Below are 17821 nucleotides of genomic sequence, written 5' to 3'. Positions count from 1 at the left end.
TGCTGTCTGTCACCTAGGTCTTAAGGGAAGTTGTGACCAAGTAGTGGTTGAACTTGTCCATTCTTTTAAAACTGTGAGAAACTCTGATTCATTAGGACACACTGTGCAACTTGAGTGTTCACTGGACCATAATACTTCGCCACTGCTCCATGGTCCTCTTCTCTGGCTCAGTCCCACAGGATGCCATCCATCCCGCAGGATTCCATCCTTCCTGAACTGATCCTGCCTTGGCTTCTCATAGGCTGCAGCTCTTCAAGCTCCAGCATGGCTCTATACTTGTACTTTCACTCAGGGAGATAAAACTGAAGATGATTTGTCAAGATCAAATAGGTCACTTCTACCTTCCCTGCCATGCTGTGGGTGATGCTATGCCATGTATCTTTGGGATACCTTGCCGAGAACTACTCTATTAATACTAATTTGAGTTTAAGGGGAACACTCTGAACTTGCCTAGAGCAAAAAAAAAAAAAAAAAAAGTGATCAATTCAAATCCATATTTCTTGAATCTCTATTGAATGGTAAATAGGCTGTTCTTCGGAGTGGAAATGCAACATTAGGAAAAAAAATGGTTTTAAAATTCGGGTTTTAAATCTTTGATGTGGACAACGCACCCTTGAACAATTGCACAGTTTTGCTTCATGCAGTTGTGAAATCAGCCTGAAAATGCATGTTAGCTCAAGCAACACAGTAATGCAGATTTGTAACTTCTGTACTTATAACCGTACAGACAGACACAAAGCATTTCTTCTCCCAGCTCTAGATAGTATAAAACTTTGTTGACAGCTATGGAATCCTGCTGCAGTCTGATGAATAAAAAGTTGATTTGCTTGTAGCTTAGCAGGACTGCTCTCAGCCTGCCAGGATAAGCAGTTCTTTAGTGTATTTCCAGATATCCTAAATACGTTAGATCCTTTCCATATGTTTTTTGACTGAGGGGGGATGACTCCGGAGTACAAATCAGAGCTTGAATCAGCTAAAAAACTGACAGAGATGGATAGCGATGTAACCTACTGCTTCATTGCTTCAGACAAAGATGCAGTCGTAGGTTAGGGGTTATGAAAATTTGTGGAGCTTCATTGAGGAAGCTCGGTGTCCCTTTCTGCTCCTCACTGACGTGCTGTAGAGCTTTCCTCCAATTACTTGTCTGTCAGCTGCACTAAGTGTGCCTAAATTGCAGCCTCACAAAAGATGTAAGCCTGTTTAAAGGAGAGAGCTACCATGCACACAGCAAAGTGAGGTGTGTTTGTCACACGATGTATTAAAGATTCTACAGAACCGAGCAAAGCTTACAAGCAAGCCAATGGAATATTTAACCGTACAGTGTAATTTCAGAAATGATAATTACCTCCTATTAAATTCCAGAGAATCAGTGAAAAAAATAAGCCATAGAAAACATTGTATTCTTAGTTTCTGTAGACCTTATATTTGAATGGAATATAATTCTGCAGTGTTGAATCCTATTAAATGATTTTTTTTTTCTTGGTTTGATAAGATTTAGGGTGTGTCTGTATATCGCAGCCGTTATTCCTGCTAATGCTGCCTGCTAAACTGATTAATAAAGATTGCCATGACAGCACTACAGGCAGTACTGTAAATGGTTTACTGCACAGACTGCTCAAACAAATGTTTGTCGAAGGAGGGAAGGATGTTAAGGATTAAATTAACTGTGCTGTACATGAAGCAAGGCATTTACAGTCCATCCCCTATGTGTAGTCAGCCTATGTCCATTCTGAGCCTGCTGCAGCAATTTTTCTTTTTCTAGAAAATACTTATAGTACCAGCTAATTTCACCTGTGCTCTGAATGAGCCCTGCTTGGCTTGTGCTATGGCGTGAAAGCGATAAGGTTCTTCCCTCCATTACTCTGGGAGATGTACTTTATGACAGGTTGATTTTTTTCCCTGTATACATTGTAAATAAAGTACCTATGCTCAAAAAACAAAACAGTATTTGAATACAATTTGAGGTTCTGCAATAAACAAGAACGGCCAGTATTCAGAAAGTGATGGGTAGGAAGGGGCTGAAATTCTATCATTAAAATCACCACCTGCGTGTGTTACTTTAAATAAATGAATTTGATAAGCAAATATTCGATTCCAGCAGCTGGCTCTCTCTCAGTTCAAGCCCTGATTGCAAGTCAATAGAAGCAATGGTGTGGATGCCTTCTCCTGCAGTTGAAAGAGGGTACTTTCATAACAGTTACATACAGACATCCAGAAGTAGAAGCTGACCCCAAATGTACTAAATTCTTTATTTCAATTGACAAAAAGGTTAACTGTTGAGAAATTCATAGGAGAATTCCTGTATTGTGCATCAGAAGTTGTATTGTGTATTGGAACATAGTACGAAGTGTTTGCAAAAATCTCAAGATCAGGACAGTTGGAACAATTAGGTGCTCTGAAAAGTTGTAAAGAAAGTTTATCCAAGAAGTTTGACACTGAGGGACATTCAGGTAAACCCTTGGTGTGTGCTGAGCTTGTTGCATGTTAAAATCCTTAATGCAGTTGTGTGACATGATAGTATTCTCAGCAAATTTAAAGTACTGCATACAGCTGTTCCTCCATCCTCATACCTTTTTAAAGTTACGAGTAGTTCTGAATCGACACTCTCTTGAGCAAGGTTTGATTCCATATTATGAAATGTGACTTTTTCTTATTTAGTCTCCTGTGGAACTTTAACTCCCTAAAATTTACTTCCTGTGAGTGTTCTGAGGCTAAAGGAGAGCACAGCTCTGAGTAATTTGTTTCCTGGTATCCTCAAGTTCCCTGTATGGGAGGCTTTGTGAGTTAATGACTGACCTGAGCATCACAATAGCAATATATAACCAGTTACCACTCAAAACGGCTGGTTCTCATAATATTTTGCTATGGATTTCAGGGCACCCTTTTAGTAATCATAACAACGTTTTGCTAAGTAGTTGTCTGAATAGCATCTCTTCCCCAATTACTTTTATTTAATTGTTATTAGTGTTATTGAGCCACGCTTGTCTTGTACTGAAGTTCAAGATCAATAACTGTCTTTCTTTTACTATTTCTATGCTGCTAAAGATCCTGTTTCACACAGTGTCCCTGACAGTATTTTAACTTATTGCAGGAGGACTGTGCCCAGGGTCTAACGATCCCTGTCTGGAGAAGCCATGCCCAGGGGACATGCAGTGTGTGGGGTACGAAGCTAACCGGAGACCTTTCATCTGCCAGTGCCCACCAGGAAAGCTTGGCGAATGCTCAGGTGCGCATAATGGTGGGAAAGGGGGTTGTACTTGAAGAAAAAAAGTGTGTCATTCTTCTTTTCTAGGTAGAGGTGCCACTGAAGTCAACAGGAGACGTACTGTTAAACCTTTCCCACCACTGGCACTCAGTGTATCTCTTCATAGCAATCAGCTTTTTACATATAAGGCTGTATGAAGTTTAATGCATAATGCAGTTTCTTGTTGAAACTGACTTGGTTGAATCCTAGATCAGTAAAACAGGCTGCTGAGAAAAATAGAGGGCTGTTCCTAAAGGCCGTTAAGCCAGATATTGCCTTGCCATGGACAGAGCTCTGCAGTTAACTCTTCTGCTTGTAATTTTGATTACCAAAAATTCCATTCTTTATTAATAAAAGCACTAGATCGTCCCAAAATCCAACTTGCAGGACATCTGTTAGTTCTCTGCAGCTGTGTTATTCCCTGGGATACAAAGGGTGTGGTGCAGAGCTCATGGCCGTCCATTGACATCAGTGCTGCCAGGGCTGTATTGCAGCACAAGGCGGTGTTTTCTCCAAGAGAACACAGGAAATAATATGTTGTTTCACCATGATTCTGGACAGTGCTTTCATGGAACTGACTGTACAGCTTTGACTGGCATCTACTCAGACCTGGCTTTCTACCCATAACTCAACTGCCTGATGTAAAAGCTTGGCCATTTTGGACTCCCTCTGTTATCAAGTGAGGGGAGATAGGTACGGTCAGGGGTAGATAGCCTTAAAAATGGTGAATGCTTGGAAGAAATCACTTTTTTTTGCTGTTTTGTAAGTTTGGAGAAATGGAGCTATCCCTCTCCCATGAAAAATAATTTCCTGAAAAAATGCAATATATATTTGTAATAGACGCAAGCTTTTTTTCCCACTGAAGTTGGGTGTTATTTACGAATTTCTTCCTAAAAATTCTCATTAGCTCTTGAAATTCTTTAATTAGCTTGACAGCTGAGGAATATTTTGTGTGTCACTAAAAGAACGTGTCTTTTCAAAATGGTTATTTCAGGCCACACTTCCCTTAGCTTTGCTGGGAATAGTTACATTAAATACCGTGTTTCTGAAAATAGCAAGAAAGAGGAATTCAAGTTGGCTCTACGTCTGCGAACCCTGCAAAGCAATGGGATTATAATGTACACCAGAGCGAATCCCTGTATAATTCTGAAGGTAATTAAAATAACTTATCTTTTCTGCAGTCGTTTTTCTTGATTACATGTTTTCTGTTGGCTCTTGATTTGGGGAATGTTGTTCTCATTTCAGCTGTAGATTGAGAAGATGAAGTCTGATCTGTTTCATACTAACAGAGAAAAACACCAATTTCAAAAGTGGCTGCAACAACAGCAAGCAAAACCCAGCTTGTTAGCGGTGCTTTACTTGGAAACTGCTCAATTGGGTGCTGTTCATTTTAAGAATATTATATGTGTCTGCATGCAGCAGCTGATCTGCACATGATCTAAGATTTATCCGTTTATATGACCATATAGTCTAAATGACACATGCTGAAATAGCTTCTCTTCCCCTGTGCCCATGCCTGTGGTTAGAGAATATGCCCATGCTGCTGTCAAGTTAATTCCAGAAACCAACTGCTTAGAGAATCTCTCCTACTGAATAAGGGACTTTCTGTGCTCTGGGAATTAAAATCAGTTAGAGAGTCAGGAAGTAGCTCGAGATGGATTTCCAATCATTATTTAATTGATAAGCTTTCTATTCATTGTTGGGTTTTTGTAGAATTACAATATCTTCTAGATAGAAAGGGAGTGCTGGGCTCATCCAAGAGCTTGTGTATAGTATTACTGCTGGAGTCTCTAAGGTACAAAACAAAGATGCTGACTTTCACAATTCAGCCATGTCCTGAAATTCAACAGTAGAAGAAATGGCACAGTGCCTTTTGTATCTGCATTTGTAATCTTAGACTTCTTTTGGCTAAATGCTTAAATAATGTTAAAATTGCTAGATGTGTTATTAATCGGCAACAAATGATTTTATAGCTGTTGGACTGAAATATTTCATGTGCTGGAATGCTGTCTTTCATTCTCTGAGAATTCTCAGTAGTGCTGAGATTTGTACAAGACAAAGCTTATCACAGAATCATAAAATGGCCTGGGTTGAAAAGGACCACAATGATCATCCAGTTCCAAGCCCCCCGCTATGTGCAGGGTCACCAACCACCAGACTAGGCTACCCAGAGTCACATCCAGCCTGGCCTTGAATGCCTCCAGGGATGGGGCATCCACGACCATTCTGGGCAAAGACTGAAGATCTTTTATGGAGCCTTCATTGTGTTTGCTCTTGATGTGTATCAGTAAAGCACACTGCAGATTAGTTTTGAAAAATACTTGAGGAAAAAAAAATAAATAAATAAAAAATGGCCCTGCTGAAAGGTACCACTTGAAAACAGTAGGAGATTATACATAGGCAGACTGAAATGGTGTTAGAGTGAACATAGGAGAGTTTATTTTGTTAGAGTTTAATGTATAAAGCTGTCATAATTAGGGAGTCAAGAAGGTCAGGACAGTGATGTTGTAAAAAATGTGCCTGTTCTAGATAACATTTTATTTCAAACATTATAAAAGAGTGCAAGCATACCATCTACTTTTCCATATAGTTTATTTCAAGTGATTAAATTATTACAAATTTTTTACCATTGGTATTATACCTAATTTTATGGGAAGTGTGGATGCATATGAGAACATTAATCTCTGCAGTGGTGAAAAGTAAATGGATTTCCACAGCAAAATCCTATATGCAGTTTATCAGGGCTTTATTTAGGGAAGCAGCCTGAAGCCCCCAGATAATTCAGAGAAAGCATGCTGAGAATCATAGTAGCTTCATTTAAGCCAGCCACCTAAGTCTGCTTGGAAACCAGGAATTACATGAAGCTCATTTGACAGTATGCTGAAAAGAGACCTAGTTGCTGGGCTTCAGCATTGGCATTGCTCCTTCCCTCTCCTACCACCTGTATTCCCATATGGCCTGGATAGTGCTTCAGGCTAAAAATGGGAGATATGTTGATGTTAATGGATTGAGCTCAGGCTGTTCAGCTCCTGGAGAAGTTCCCTAATGTTTGGATTGTAGACAACCAAATGGAAATTTCCATTTGAAGTTGGGAATTTTGCCTCTGAACTGATAAACCTGTGGTATTATTGCATAACAATAAATGAGAGCCAGTCATTTCATTTGTCTGGGTTGGGTTGATAGTTATAGGTTAGAAACTTTGTGGGCTTGGTCATAGTTCCCACAATCAGTCAATCATTTTGCTTTGTAAGATAGTGGGAAGAAAGAGCAATAATAGAAGGGGCAGTGACAAGAGCAGCTGATGTTCTGCTTCTGTCTCACAGGTTAACCTCTTTTTGCTTCCTAGTTGATAAGGAAGGATTTCCAGATCTCATGACACTTAACAAAGATCTCTGAACCCCTCACACATTCAACAGGAAAGGTCCAGGGTTATGTATGCAGTGCTATAGATGCAAGAGTGCCACTGTCTCCAATTCATCAGGCAGGGAATGACACAGGATAATCCCTACTTAATGCCTAGCACTTTGCTTTTGGTGTATCCAAGTAAGTTAGCCTTAAACTTTCCAAGCATATATTTTCATTTTTAACCCAGATGTTGAGATTTTATTATTTTATTTTATTTTATTTTATTTTATTTTATTTTATTTTATTTTATTTTACTTTTCTTTTAAACAGATACGTATGTTGTGAGATAGGGAGGCACTCAGAAATGAGACCATTAAGTAGATTAATTAGAGGTCTATAAATGTGAAGTTGTTATCATTTGAGCATTGCTTTCAATTAAATTAAACATGAGGAGAAGCTTTCCAAATAGAGGATAAAAAATGGGATCTTGCACTCTTTTGAGCACCCTGGCACCACTCCAGCAAAGCACTTAATCACTTGCTTAACTTCCTGTATTTGAAGGCAATTGGAACGACTCACATAACTTAATTTTAAGCATGTACTTAAGTGTCTTGATGGTTTAGCACCAGAGGGCCTAGCACCAACACTGAGCCCAAACAAAGGTAGAGCTGGAAGAAGTTTAGACACATCGTGTAGTATGAACCCATGGGAGAAGAGGCAAAAAACAACAGCACTGCTGGGGAATGTAGTGGCATTGATTTTTTCAAGCAAGTCTCCTCCATTCCAGTCTATTTAAAATTTAATGCTGCAATATGGTTTTCACTGTTTAAATGACCAGCTTAATTTGGGGATCTCATACATTTGTGATAACTCTAGGGATGGAAATATTTCATAATCATAACACAGTGTCCTTGGACAAATTATCAATTCTGTAGAGCAAACTGCTTGCTGAAAACCTACCAGTTACACTGTGTTGGTGCAATATAATAAGGCTGTTATTTATTCAGCTGTTTCAAATAAAGCAACTCATCCATCGATTTTGAGAGACTGGCCATTTTTTTCATTGTTCACTCTTGCTTCTGAGACAACTGGAGCAAAATGAATTGTAGGTAGATGGCTTTTTCTTTTTCTCTGGAAGGATTTCATGTGCGTAAAACAGTGTCACCATTTCCAAAGTCCATATCTGATGCTCCAGACAGAGCTTCTATCTGGGAAAGAGTTAACAATTTAAAGCACAGTGAAGCCATTCCAGGAGAAAAATTACACAATTAAATATTTTTGTTTTTATTTTTTAAGGAGTATCAGTGAGATTCAATTTGATTTCTAGAATTTAAAGGATTAGAAATAGCTAAAGGAAAAGTTTGTCTTCATGCCAGAAACGTAGCTGTTTAATAGTAAAAGGCAAGCATATGTTCTCCCATCCAGACAGTTAATAGGAAACTCTGCATGGTTTAGTTAAGTGTGTATTATACATTTTAATGCATTACTGCTGCGTGGCTTGTGCTGGGTAAGGCTGAAGCTTGGATATGATCCCAGCTATGGCTGGAGTTGAAACAAGTAACATTTTAATTAAATATACCGTTTTACACAAACAAACCCAAAATGTAATTCAGCTAACGAAATATTTCCCCAGATAGATTAGTAGGCAGTGCAGTGTATCCGTGGTGTATGACTGCAGTTGGACTGTGAGAGCCTAACGTGGTCTCAGAAGAACCATTTGATCATTTTATTACCTATGTTGATACACAAACATGGACGTTAGCCAAACATCTTAGCCAGGCTAATATTCTAATATAATTTACAATATGTGTTTGGCTCCATTTTGCCCATTGAATGAAACTGTTGAAATGTAACAGATTGCATCACCTTTTGGAGCCTTCTGTGTTCTTTGTACTTCTCCACTCATTTTGTGTAGGTGAGGAGCTCTGTGTCTATGATAGCATACATGTTTAAGTGGGTATTAACCTCAGTTTCCTAATGTGTGTAATGAGAGATAGTGTAACTAAGCCCAGAAATTGATGGGCAGTTGGAAGCTTGGTGAGTCTCTTGTGGGATTTTCATACAAATTGTTTTACACGTACCTCATTTGATCAGAAGTTAACTTAAAGTTCAGCTTTTCTTGGTTCCAAGGTACAGACTATTAAGCTAAGATTCCCCTCTGAGGATGAAGTAGTGCCACAACATCACAGTGGTTATGCAGAATCATGAGAACATCAGCGATTAACTGCTGAATTAAAGGTCTGTGGTTGACTTCTGCATGCTTAGGAGAGGCGACATTGTTTTGCCCTTTTGAGTGGGGAGCCTTACTCTTTCCTGGCCAGCCATGCCACTAAGACGGCAGGACAGGAGTTTTTAGGGTTCCTCACTCCTGCTAGAGGCAGACAGCCAGCAGAGAACAAACTTTTCCTCCCTACCCTGCTATAGCAAGGTCCATGACCATCCATTTAATGAGAGTATTTTTATGGTCCCAGTGCTAGGGGCCTCTGCGCATGTCAGAGCCTTTAATGCACTTATCCATAAAGCACTGGTGTGAGGTAGGGAAATGACGTTATCCTTGTTGTACTGTTGGAGACCTAAAGCTATTGACTTGCTTGAGCTCCCAGAGGAAGAGCACTGCAGAGTCTAGATTCCCACGCGTATCTATCATGTCTTAAGTTAGCACTACAAATGCTGGACCATCCTTCCCATCTTTCACTCTAGCCTAAGGTTGGGGTTACTAGTGCTTTTTTAATAAAAAGAAGGAAGCACAGCATTTCAGATGTGTGTCAGATCATCTGCTGGTAAAAAGAAAGAGAAATGAATGAGAAAGATGTACAAAACGTATTTGCACTACAGATATTTTAGATCATCATTTCCCGTATATAAATGCTGTAATATTTATCCCAGGTGTTCATATGTGGTGTTGTATTTATAAAGATAATTGGAAAAGCATGTTCTGTGAATAAGGGTAATAGACATGCAGGCAGTAGGCCCTTCAGGGTATAAGTAGTCTTAGGGGAGGTATATGTATACTATACACAAGCAGTAGTATGGTTTCCATAGGAAAAAGCCTTTAGAATAAGAAGAAAGTTAACTGCTTACCAATGATGACCATTTTTCAAAGTGTAGGATCTTGGCATGTATTTTTCTGCATAATTTTTATGACTGTTGAGACAGACCGTACTTTCTGAGCAGCATCTTCAAGGTTTGTGGACTGTTTTTCTGCACCGGGTGAAAAGAATATTGCTCCATCCCTCGAGAATACCATCTCAGTTTATCAAGGCATCTTGTTTACTAAGATTCCTCCTGAGCAGACACTTTAATAGGGCCAGTTTAAATCTTCGGAAATAGTTGACAGATGAGATTTGAATCCTGTAAGAAAAGGTTTTAGATGAAAAATGTTCCAGACATTTTTCTACATGTCCATTAGCCTTTTTTGATTGAGCTGAGGGAGTACCAAGCAATATCCATCCCTCAAACGCGTTGTATTACAATCATAGATCTCATTTCTTCTCAATTTCATTACATCTTACTGGTCATAGACTTTAAAATAACCTGCTACCCATAGGAGGACCTAATTTTTGTTCTTCTAGCTCTTTCTACATTCTATTCACCTCTGGTGCTATGCAGGATATTTTAGGCTGTGGACGTTTGCAGGAAGCTTGTTGTGTGCTTAGCATCTCAATTTCTACCTTGCATTTGTGGAGCAGCTGAGCACTCTGGGAGTGCCCCATCTGGCCTATGTCACTTGGCTTGAGGTTACAGTCCAGTTCAAATTCAGCTGGCCATGAGACTGAGATAGAGAGAGACACAAAGTCCAGGGAACATCAGAGCTCAAGACTGTGCCCATATTATTTCTCCAGGTAGTTTTGTGAACCTCCAAGGGCTGACAATATGACTGTCAGGAAGGAGCTTTTGCTTTGATGTATGGTGTAGACTCAGTCTCAGTGGAGACAGCAGGCTGGAGCACTGGGAAATGACAAATGGCACTCACACTGCATTTCAAGGAGTATTTGTTTTCCTAATGTAAAAGGTATAATTTCAAACTTTACTTTCTGGAAACCATGCCCTCTACTCCTACAGATTACTGGTATGTCATTTGCCATCAAGCCATGTTAGAGTGCCTGCAAGAAAAGAGCTCCAGTTCAGGCACATGCTGAAGGATGTCACCAGCTGTCCCATTGTTAAATGCCTATGGAGTCAACCATGACAAAAACCATTCAAAATGTCCAAACACATGGGCAGAATGCAGCATTCCCACATCTGTGTTAGCCATGGGCTAACCATGGGCTTAGTGGGCCACCAAAGCTGTGGTGCGTTCTTGTGTTTTTGGCCAATTGATCCATTGGCATCTTTGTCACTTGTGCTTTGCCAGTGGAGAGGATTGTGCTATGAGTGAATTGGTGCAGAGTGCAGTGTGTGCTGCAAGGAAGGCTGCTAAAGGACACAGTGTCTGAGCTTTTCAGGGGGATAAATAATGGGATAGAACTGTCTTGAGATGGGATATGCAGGAATAAATACTTCCTAGAGCATGACATAAAGGTAAAATAATTGCAAGAGCTTTCAGAGATGCTGAATTCAATTAACATGTCATAAGAAATTATCTCCTAACCCTGTCATAAGAAATTATCTCCTAACCCTGACAGCCATTTTAAACTTATCTGCCATCTATTAAAGGAACCTAAAAATCTTTGGATAAACTGCTAATCAAGAAAGCAGCACTTCATACCTCTTCCCTCTCTCTGTATTTGGCCTGCCCCAGCATGCTAGGTCAGATTTTCCCTAGATACAGACCTCAGATTAAAGGGAATGTAAGTCTGAATTTCATAACACTGTCTGTAAGTATTTGCATCAGCTCTCGTCACTATATCCCCATTACAGTTCTTGACAGGTTTTACTTTTAGACCTTCCCTATCAGGAAAAGAGGGGCTGTATTGTTCGTGAGAAATCATGGAGCCATGGAAACATATAACCATAATACCATAGAATAGTTGCATTGGAAGGGATCTTAAAGCCCATCTAGTTCTCTCTCTCTTGCCATGGGCAGGAACATCTTTCACTAAAAGAGATTGCTCAAAGCCCTGCCCAACATGACCTGGAATGCTTCCAGTGATGATCACCTACAGCTTCTTTGGGCAACCTGTTCCGGTATCTCAATCAGAACAAATCGTAGCAATCACTCTAAAGCCACAAACTCAGCATAAATATGAGGAGAAGAAAATAAATAAATAAATAAATAAATAAAGTCATCTTGTGTGAAGTATATGCAGTTCAGACATTATTGTCTCTGTGGAAAATACATGACTCCTAGCCAACCAGAATCTTGGAATTATAACTAGAAATAGAATAGTTTAGTTAGAAAAGACCTACAAAGACCATGAAGTCTAAACTGCCTGACACTTCAGGGCAAACAAAAAGTTTAAGCATGTTATTGAGGCTGTTATCCAAATGCATCTTGAATGCTTGCAGGAATGGGGCATCTACAAGCCTTCTCTTTTCTCAAACAACAGATCTAGGAGGGCACTTCTGCTCATTAACACACTCAGTACTTAAGAAGTTAGGAAGAAATTCTTTGCTCAAAGGGTGGTGAGACACTGGCACAGGCTGCCCAGAGAAGTTATGGATTCCCCATCCCTGGAGGTGCTCAAGGCAGGGTTGGATGGGGCACTGGGCATTGTGATCTGGTGGGTGGCATCCGACCTACAGCAGAAGGCTTGGAGTTTGATGGTCTTTAAGGTTCCTTTCAACCCAAGCCATTCTGTGATTTTCAACATTCTTTAGACTTGCTTTTCACAGCAACATAATATTCCCAGTTTATATCTGTGAACTTGAAGTCTCCCAGTAGCAATGAGGGCAGCTGAACCAGAGATTGCCCTTCATTACCTTTAGAATAACTCATCTATCCCAGCACTCTAGTCGTGGGACTCATCGCATTCAACATCGTTAATATCTACGATATAACTCAGGGAGAGGAGCAAAGCTTCCAGTTCTTCACATTTGTTCCTCACACTTTGCATGCTAGTAAACAAGCATTTCAGATGTGCTTAACCCTTACTGCTCCTTGGAGTAATGCAGATGCTTTCATTAGCCTTGCCACACCTAAATGGTGCTGTACCATCCCTTGGCTTAACCTCAGTGTTCCTCCTGGTTTTCCCTTCCTCTGTATGTATCCTGTTTTGGGGGATATGATTTAACTGGGAAGTATTGGTGATGGTTGGACTGGATGATCTTCTAGGTCTTTTCCAACCTTGATAATTCTGTGATTCTGTGATTCTGTTGTTACCCTTACAGGAACTGAAGTTAGGGCCAAGTGCACACCATGCTGAGATGTGTGTTACACATCCATATTTATTTTTCTCCATAGGTTTAGTTTGCCTACAGTAACTGTCTTTGGGTACATTATAAGTAATGACACTACCTTGTGTTTATTTTATGTGATAAAAGCGCAGCATTTTGTTGTTTCTGCACCATGTAGAAGACCATCTTTAGCGCTGTATAGTCTGGAAGTCCCCTGTGTTTTCATTCTATGTGAGAGCTTATTATGAGAAATCTGAAGCACTTTGATTTCTGTTTTCCTCCCACAGATTGTCGATGGCAAACTGTGGTTCCAGTTGGACTGCGGGACTGGCCCGGGGATCCTGGGAATTTCTGGCAGGGCTGTGAATGATGGCAGCTGGCACTCAGTTTTCCTGGAGCTGAATCGCAACTTCACGAGCTTGTCCCTGGACGACAGCTACGTGGAGCGCCGCAAAGCCCCCCTCTATTTCCAGACCCTCAGCACGGACAGCTCCGTCTATTTTGGAGCGCAGGTCCAAGTGGACAACGTCCGCGGCATGACCGACAAGAGAACCACACAGGTCTTGAGCGGCTTCCAGGGCTGCCTGGATTCAGTCATCCTAAACAACAACGAGCTGCCCCTGCAGAACAAGCGCAGCAGCTTTGCAGAAGTGGTTGGCTTGACAGAGCTGAAACTCGGCTGTGTTCTCTACCCCGACGCGTGTGAACGGCATCCCTGCCAGAACGGCGGCACCTGTATCAGCGTGCCATCTGGTGGTAAATGTTTTGCATTGCTTTATGGGTTTTCCCCCTCGTTTTCCTCTGCAATTTATTGCTGGAGATGGTTTTATCCAGCAGCCTGCTTGAAAAAATCTCATGAACTCTATAAAGCTCAGATAGGTATTGCAAATTGTGTAAAAGCTGTTTGCTCTATAAATAATGGTGAAACCATGCCTCCTCTCATTGCATTAATGTTCCAAAAGGAAATTGATTTATTGACTGTTAGGATAATCCTATTTCTGTAGAAACCAATAGAATTACAATTACTGTAATTCTTAGCTGGGTTTTACGGGACCCATTTGCAGCGGCAAAGGTTATACACAGAGATGGTGATTTTGAACGTCCATCACTGATGCGATGGTACTGTTGCCCTCATCTGTTTCTGAAGCTGTCACGAATAATTACTGTTTACAAACACCTCAGTTCTTTTGTGAGTGAGTAATTTGATTTCACTTCTGCATGTACAAGAGTGAATCTGAACCGTTATAAACTCCCTCAAAGTGTACTTACAGCTTCCTTGGGAGCCTGGGTGCTTCAAGGTCTAATACCAAAGTTTATAGGGCATTGATTTATGCAGTGCTAGAGTTTCTTATCCAGTGGTTATATGGTGGCATGTGTAATCTGATTTTAGTGACTTACTGCCGAGTAATCTAATGCAGTAAACTAGTAAACTAATCTAATGTAGTAGAACTAGTAGTAAACTAATCTAGTGCACAACATACCCCAACCATAAGAACATCTTAGTGGGTTTTCTACACTCTCTCTACCTCTTAGTTGAGGGTTTGGCTGTTACTTGTGATGTCTTTGAATCCAGTGGTTCTGGAGGAAGTTTCAGGATGTATTCCCAGTCCTCCCCATGCTGCCACATGCTGGCACCAGGGTCTTTGGAGATCCTTCCAACCCTTCACCTAAACTGAGATTTTAGGTGCCTAACCTGCACAGTGCTTTTAACTGGGATATTTATTTTTATGAAGGTACACTTCAGAGAACTGTGTTTATTTTCTTACACTTTAGTAAATTCTTAAGTTTCAGAACAATTTAATTTAGTTTTCAGAGCCAAAATCTTGTGAGATCTGAGCAAAACCAACCGTGAGGCATTTTTTGTCTTTATAGAGTACGGCCCAGCAGTATGAATTTTCAGATGCTGAGATCTCGGCTTGGTTCTCTTCTGGATGCTTGGCTTTGATTCAGCTACCTCTTCTCCAGTGGCAGTGTTATGTAAAAGATTACGTAAATTGCTAGGAAATACATCTGTTCCATGTATATGGACGTAGCGTGGCCTTGACTGATTCCATGCTTAATAAATGAGGATAACCATTCCTCAAGCCATCATCCTAGGAAGCATGAGAACAGCTCCTTGTGTTGAATTTGTTTGATCCTCTTTACAATATTGCTCAACCATCTCATGATGAATAAATTAAAACCTTTCTAAGGAACTGGTTCACAGTTTCACAGCAACTGAATTTTTCCCAGCACCCTCTGCATACTAGTTCATACTGGGGAGAGCAGTAGGATGGGGAAACCACCTGAACATTGGCTGGACTCTTGAAAATGGACCCATTTTATTACTGGAATGGGCAGGCACGGTTATCATGTCAACATAATTTGCTGCTGGATCGCAGTCGTGGAGCTGATTTAACTTGCCTTGCCTTCCTGCCTCGGTGAGGGGCATGTGCCCTGCAGGGATGTTTCAGCTGCCTGCCGCTCCAAAATCTGTTTGCTGTTTTTACTGCCTCAGCAGTGTATGTAAATACAAGGTTGTTATAAAGCCATAATTCTAGCGCAATGGGCCCTGTCTGTATGCTGGCAATTCTGTAGCCCAGCCCCTCAGGAGAAGTCGTGGGCGGCTTTGTTTCCACCAAGCAAAACAATTCTGTTGATGGTGTCCTACATGCACAAAAAGATCCTGTAATTAAATTCCATAGAGCCCAACAGCACTGCAAATGCTGGTTGTGGAGCCACAAATTGCAGGGTGCATTTAAGAATCGCCAGATGTGTTTGATGGCATATATGTTAGAAGATGTATTTTATTTATCTTAAGAAAGGAAATACCAGGCTTTTGGGGGGAAATAGGAATTTTAAATGGCCAGCAGAGATCTCATCCCCCGTACCCAGGCATTTGATCAAGATCTCTTTACTTATAGTTTCACAGAAACATGGGACATAGAACAGTTTGAGTTTGAAGGGATCCTTAAGGATCATCTGGTCCAACCCCCCTGCAATAAGCAAGGCCACCTACAGCTCCATCAGGTGCTCAGAGCCCATCTAGCCTGACCTTGAGTGTCTTCAGGGATGAGGCATCCACCAACTCTCTGGGCAACCTGTGCCAATGCCTCAACACCCTTATAGTAAAAAAAACCTTTTATTATCTCCAATTTAAATCTCTCCTCTTTTAGTTTGAAATAATTTCCCCTCTTCCTACGATTCCTTCCTCTGATGTGATATTTTCCTCCTGTTAAAGTTTCTGGAGAATGATGGTTCTTTTCCTAAACAGCGAGTGTTTGGAATTATAGCAGGATTTCTTTTAATAATTCAGCCCTTTAATTTGAATTTTACAGAGCAGATTTCATATATGGTTAACATCCTTTCTCTTAAAAAAACCCTACTGTGCTTTACAAGGAAATTAAGAGAGAGAAAAAGAGAGCTCAGATTTGTAGCTAACTTTAAAAGAAAACAGTCAAACAAAGGTTACCCGACATTATAGCATTAAAGTTGCCGGCTGCATGCCAGAAATCAAAGGGCCAGTTTCTAATTTACACACAATTTACATGAATTGATCATCTAAAATACAATCTCGGTAATAGCATTCCTGTTGTGAGATCTTCCTTTCAGTGGAAATGCCTACTGTTCACCATTAATAAAAAGCTGCCTCTGAGTGCTTTTTACTGTGCAGCTATGGAAATAGGGTAACATTATGGCCCTGTACGGGGAATTGTTAAAGTGGTGCTTTGTATGCACTAGGAGCGTGAGCGTATTGTAACAGGAGGGCGAAACTGCAATCTCAGCCTGCAGGAGAATGCACAGATAGTTCAGATGTTCTGAAACATCACTGAGAGGCTGCAGAATCTCCTTATTGGAGTTATTCAGAAGTCAGATGAGCGTGGCCCTGAGCACCGTGCTGTGGGTGTCCCTGTTGGAGTTGGGGGTTGGAGCAGATGGACCCACAGGGCCCTGCCAACAACAGCCAGGCAGTGAGAGCATGTAAGAGTTTCTCTACTTCCATAATTTGGTTCCTGGATCAGCAGAGAGTGACCATGACATGAGCTGCACTCATGCGTTTCCACAGGTCCGAATCAAATCCCATGTCAGCAGTAGATGTCCGGTGCTGTCAGTGGTTGTAAAGCTGAGGCAGGGCACAGTGTGCCCAGGGACCCTATGGTGACATCTCATGCATGATTGAAAGAGCCTGGGAAAGGGGGAAGAGCGCTCACCAGGATTGCTCCTGACAGCTCAGGAGACTGTGAGCAGGAGGAGACTTCAACTTAAGGATAATTTTCTTGGAGACATTGGAAACCACAGTCCTGAAATACAGACCACATTCTTCCAGATTTTCAGTCCTTATCCTCAAGTGTGGGTCAATAAAGTTATTTTTAAAGAAAGCTGTTAGTATTTTGAAGCCTGACAAACAACCTCATGTTCTTTAATGACTTGTCTCTCTGGGCTAACATTTCCGAAGAAAACTCAACCGAGTGTTTAAAGTGTGGGTAAGCTATAAGCAGCTGAATGTGAGTTCTTAAAATGGGAAATGTCACACGACCTTAATAACAGAGTGATGTTACCAGTTCTGCCAATAGTAAGTGTATGTTTATCTGCTCGAATAACAACATGAGCAATCACAGCAATAGAAGGCTTTACTGTAATCAAATCTGCGTCTTTTGCCAGCTTTTTCAGCCATGGAGAGAACCCTCATGCTTGTAAATCCTGCAATTAGAAGTGTAGTTACTTCCTTTTAATGTGATCAGTCCTGTATACATCTGGCTTTGATTGAAGTAAATGGATTATATAGGTGGGTAGTTTTCTTTGGATATGAAGCATTTCAGCATAAGTATCTAGCATGTCAAGGACTGAGGGCAGGGAGTAAGAACAGAGAGTCACTGCTTTCCCCTCTCATTTTTCTTCTATTTTTTTATAAGTTAAAATCCATTGAGAGAGGAAAGAAAAGCAGAGTGGCAATTAGAAGGCGATTTTAATACACGC

The 17821-nt window shown here is 40.7% G+C and overlaps 1 protein-coding gene across 13 annotated transcripts in view; it reads left to right on the top strand.

The window, feature by feature from the left end:
• FAT3 (FAT atypical cadherin 3) overlaps window positions 1-17821 on the top strand; it is a 383565-nt gene that overhangs the window by 346444 nt on the left and 19300 nt on the right. For all 13 annotated transcript variants that reach the window (XM_032442223.1, XM_032442226.1, XM_032442225.1 and 10 more), the window contains 3 exons: window positions 3092-3226; window positions 4239-4396; window positions 13153-13621. In XM_032442223.1, the coding sequence (XP_032298114.1) occupies window positions 3092-3226; window positions 4239-4396; window positions 13153-13621 (762 nt within the window). The remainder of the gene's footprint in view (window positions 1-3091; window positions 3227-4238; window positions 4397-13152; window positions 13622-17821) is intronic.

The sequence above is a fragment of the Coturnix japonica genome, chromosome 1, assembly GCF_001577835.2.
Source record: "Coturnix japonica isolate 7356 chromosome 1, Coturnix japonica 2.1, whole genome shotgun sequence".
NCBI lineage: Eukaryota > Metazoa > Chordata > Aves > Galliformes > Phasianidae > Coturnix > Coturnix japonica.
This window is presented reverse-complemented; position numbering and strand designations above follow the sequence as displayed.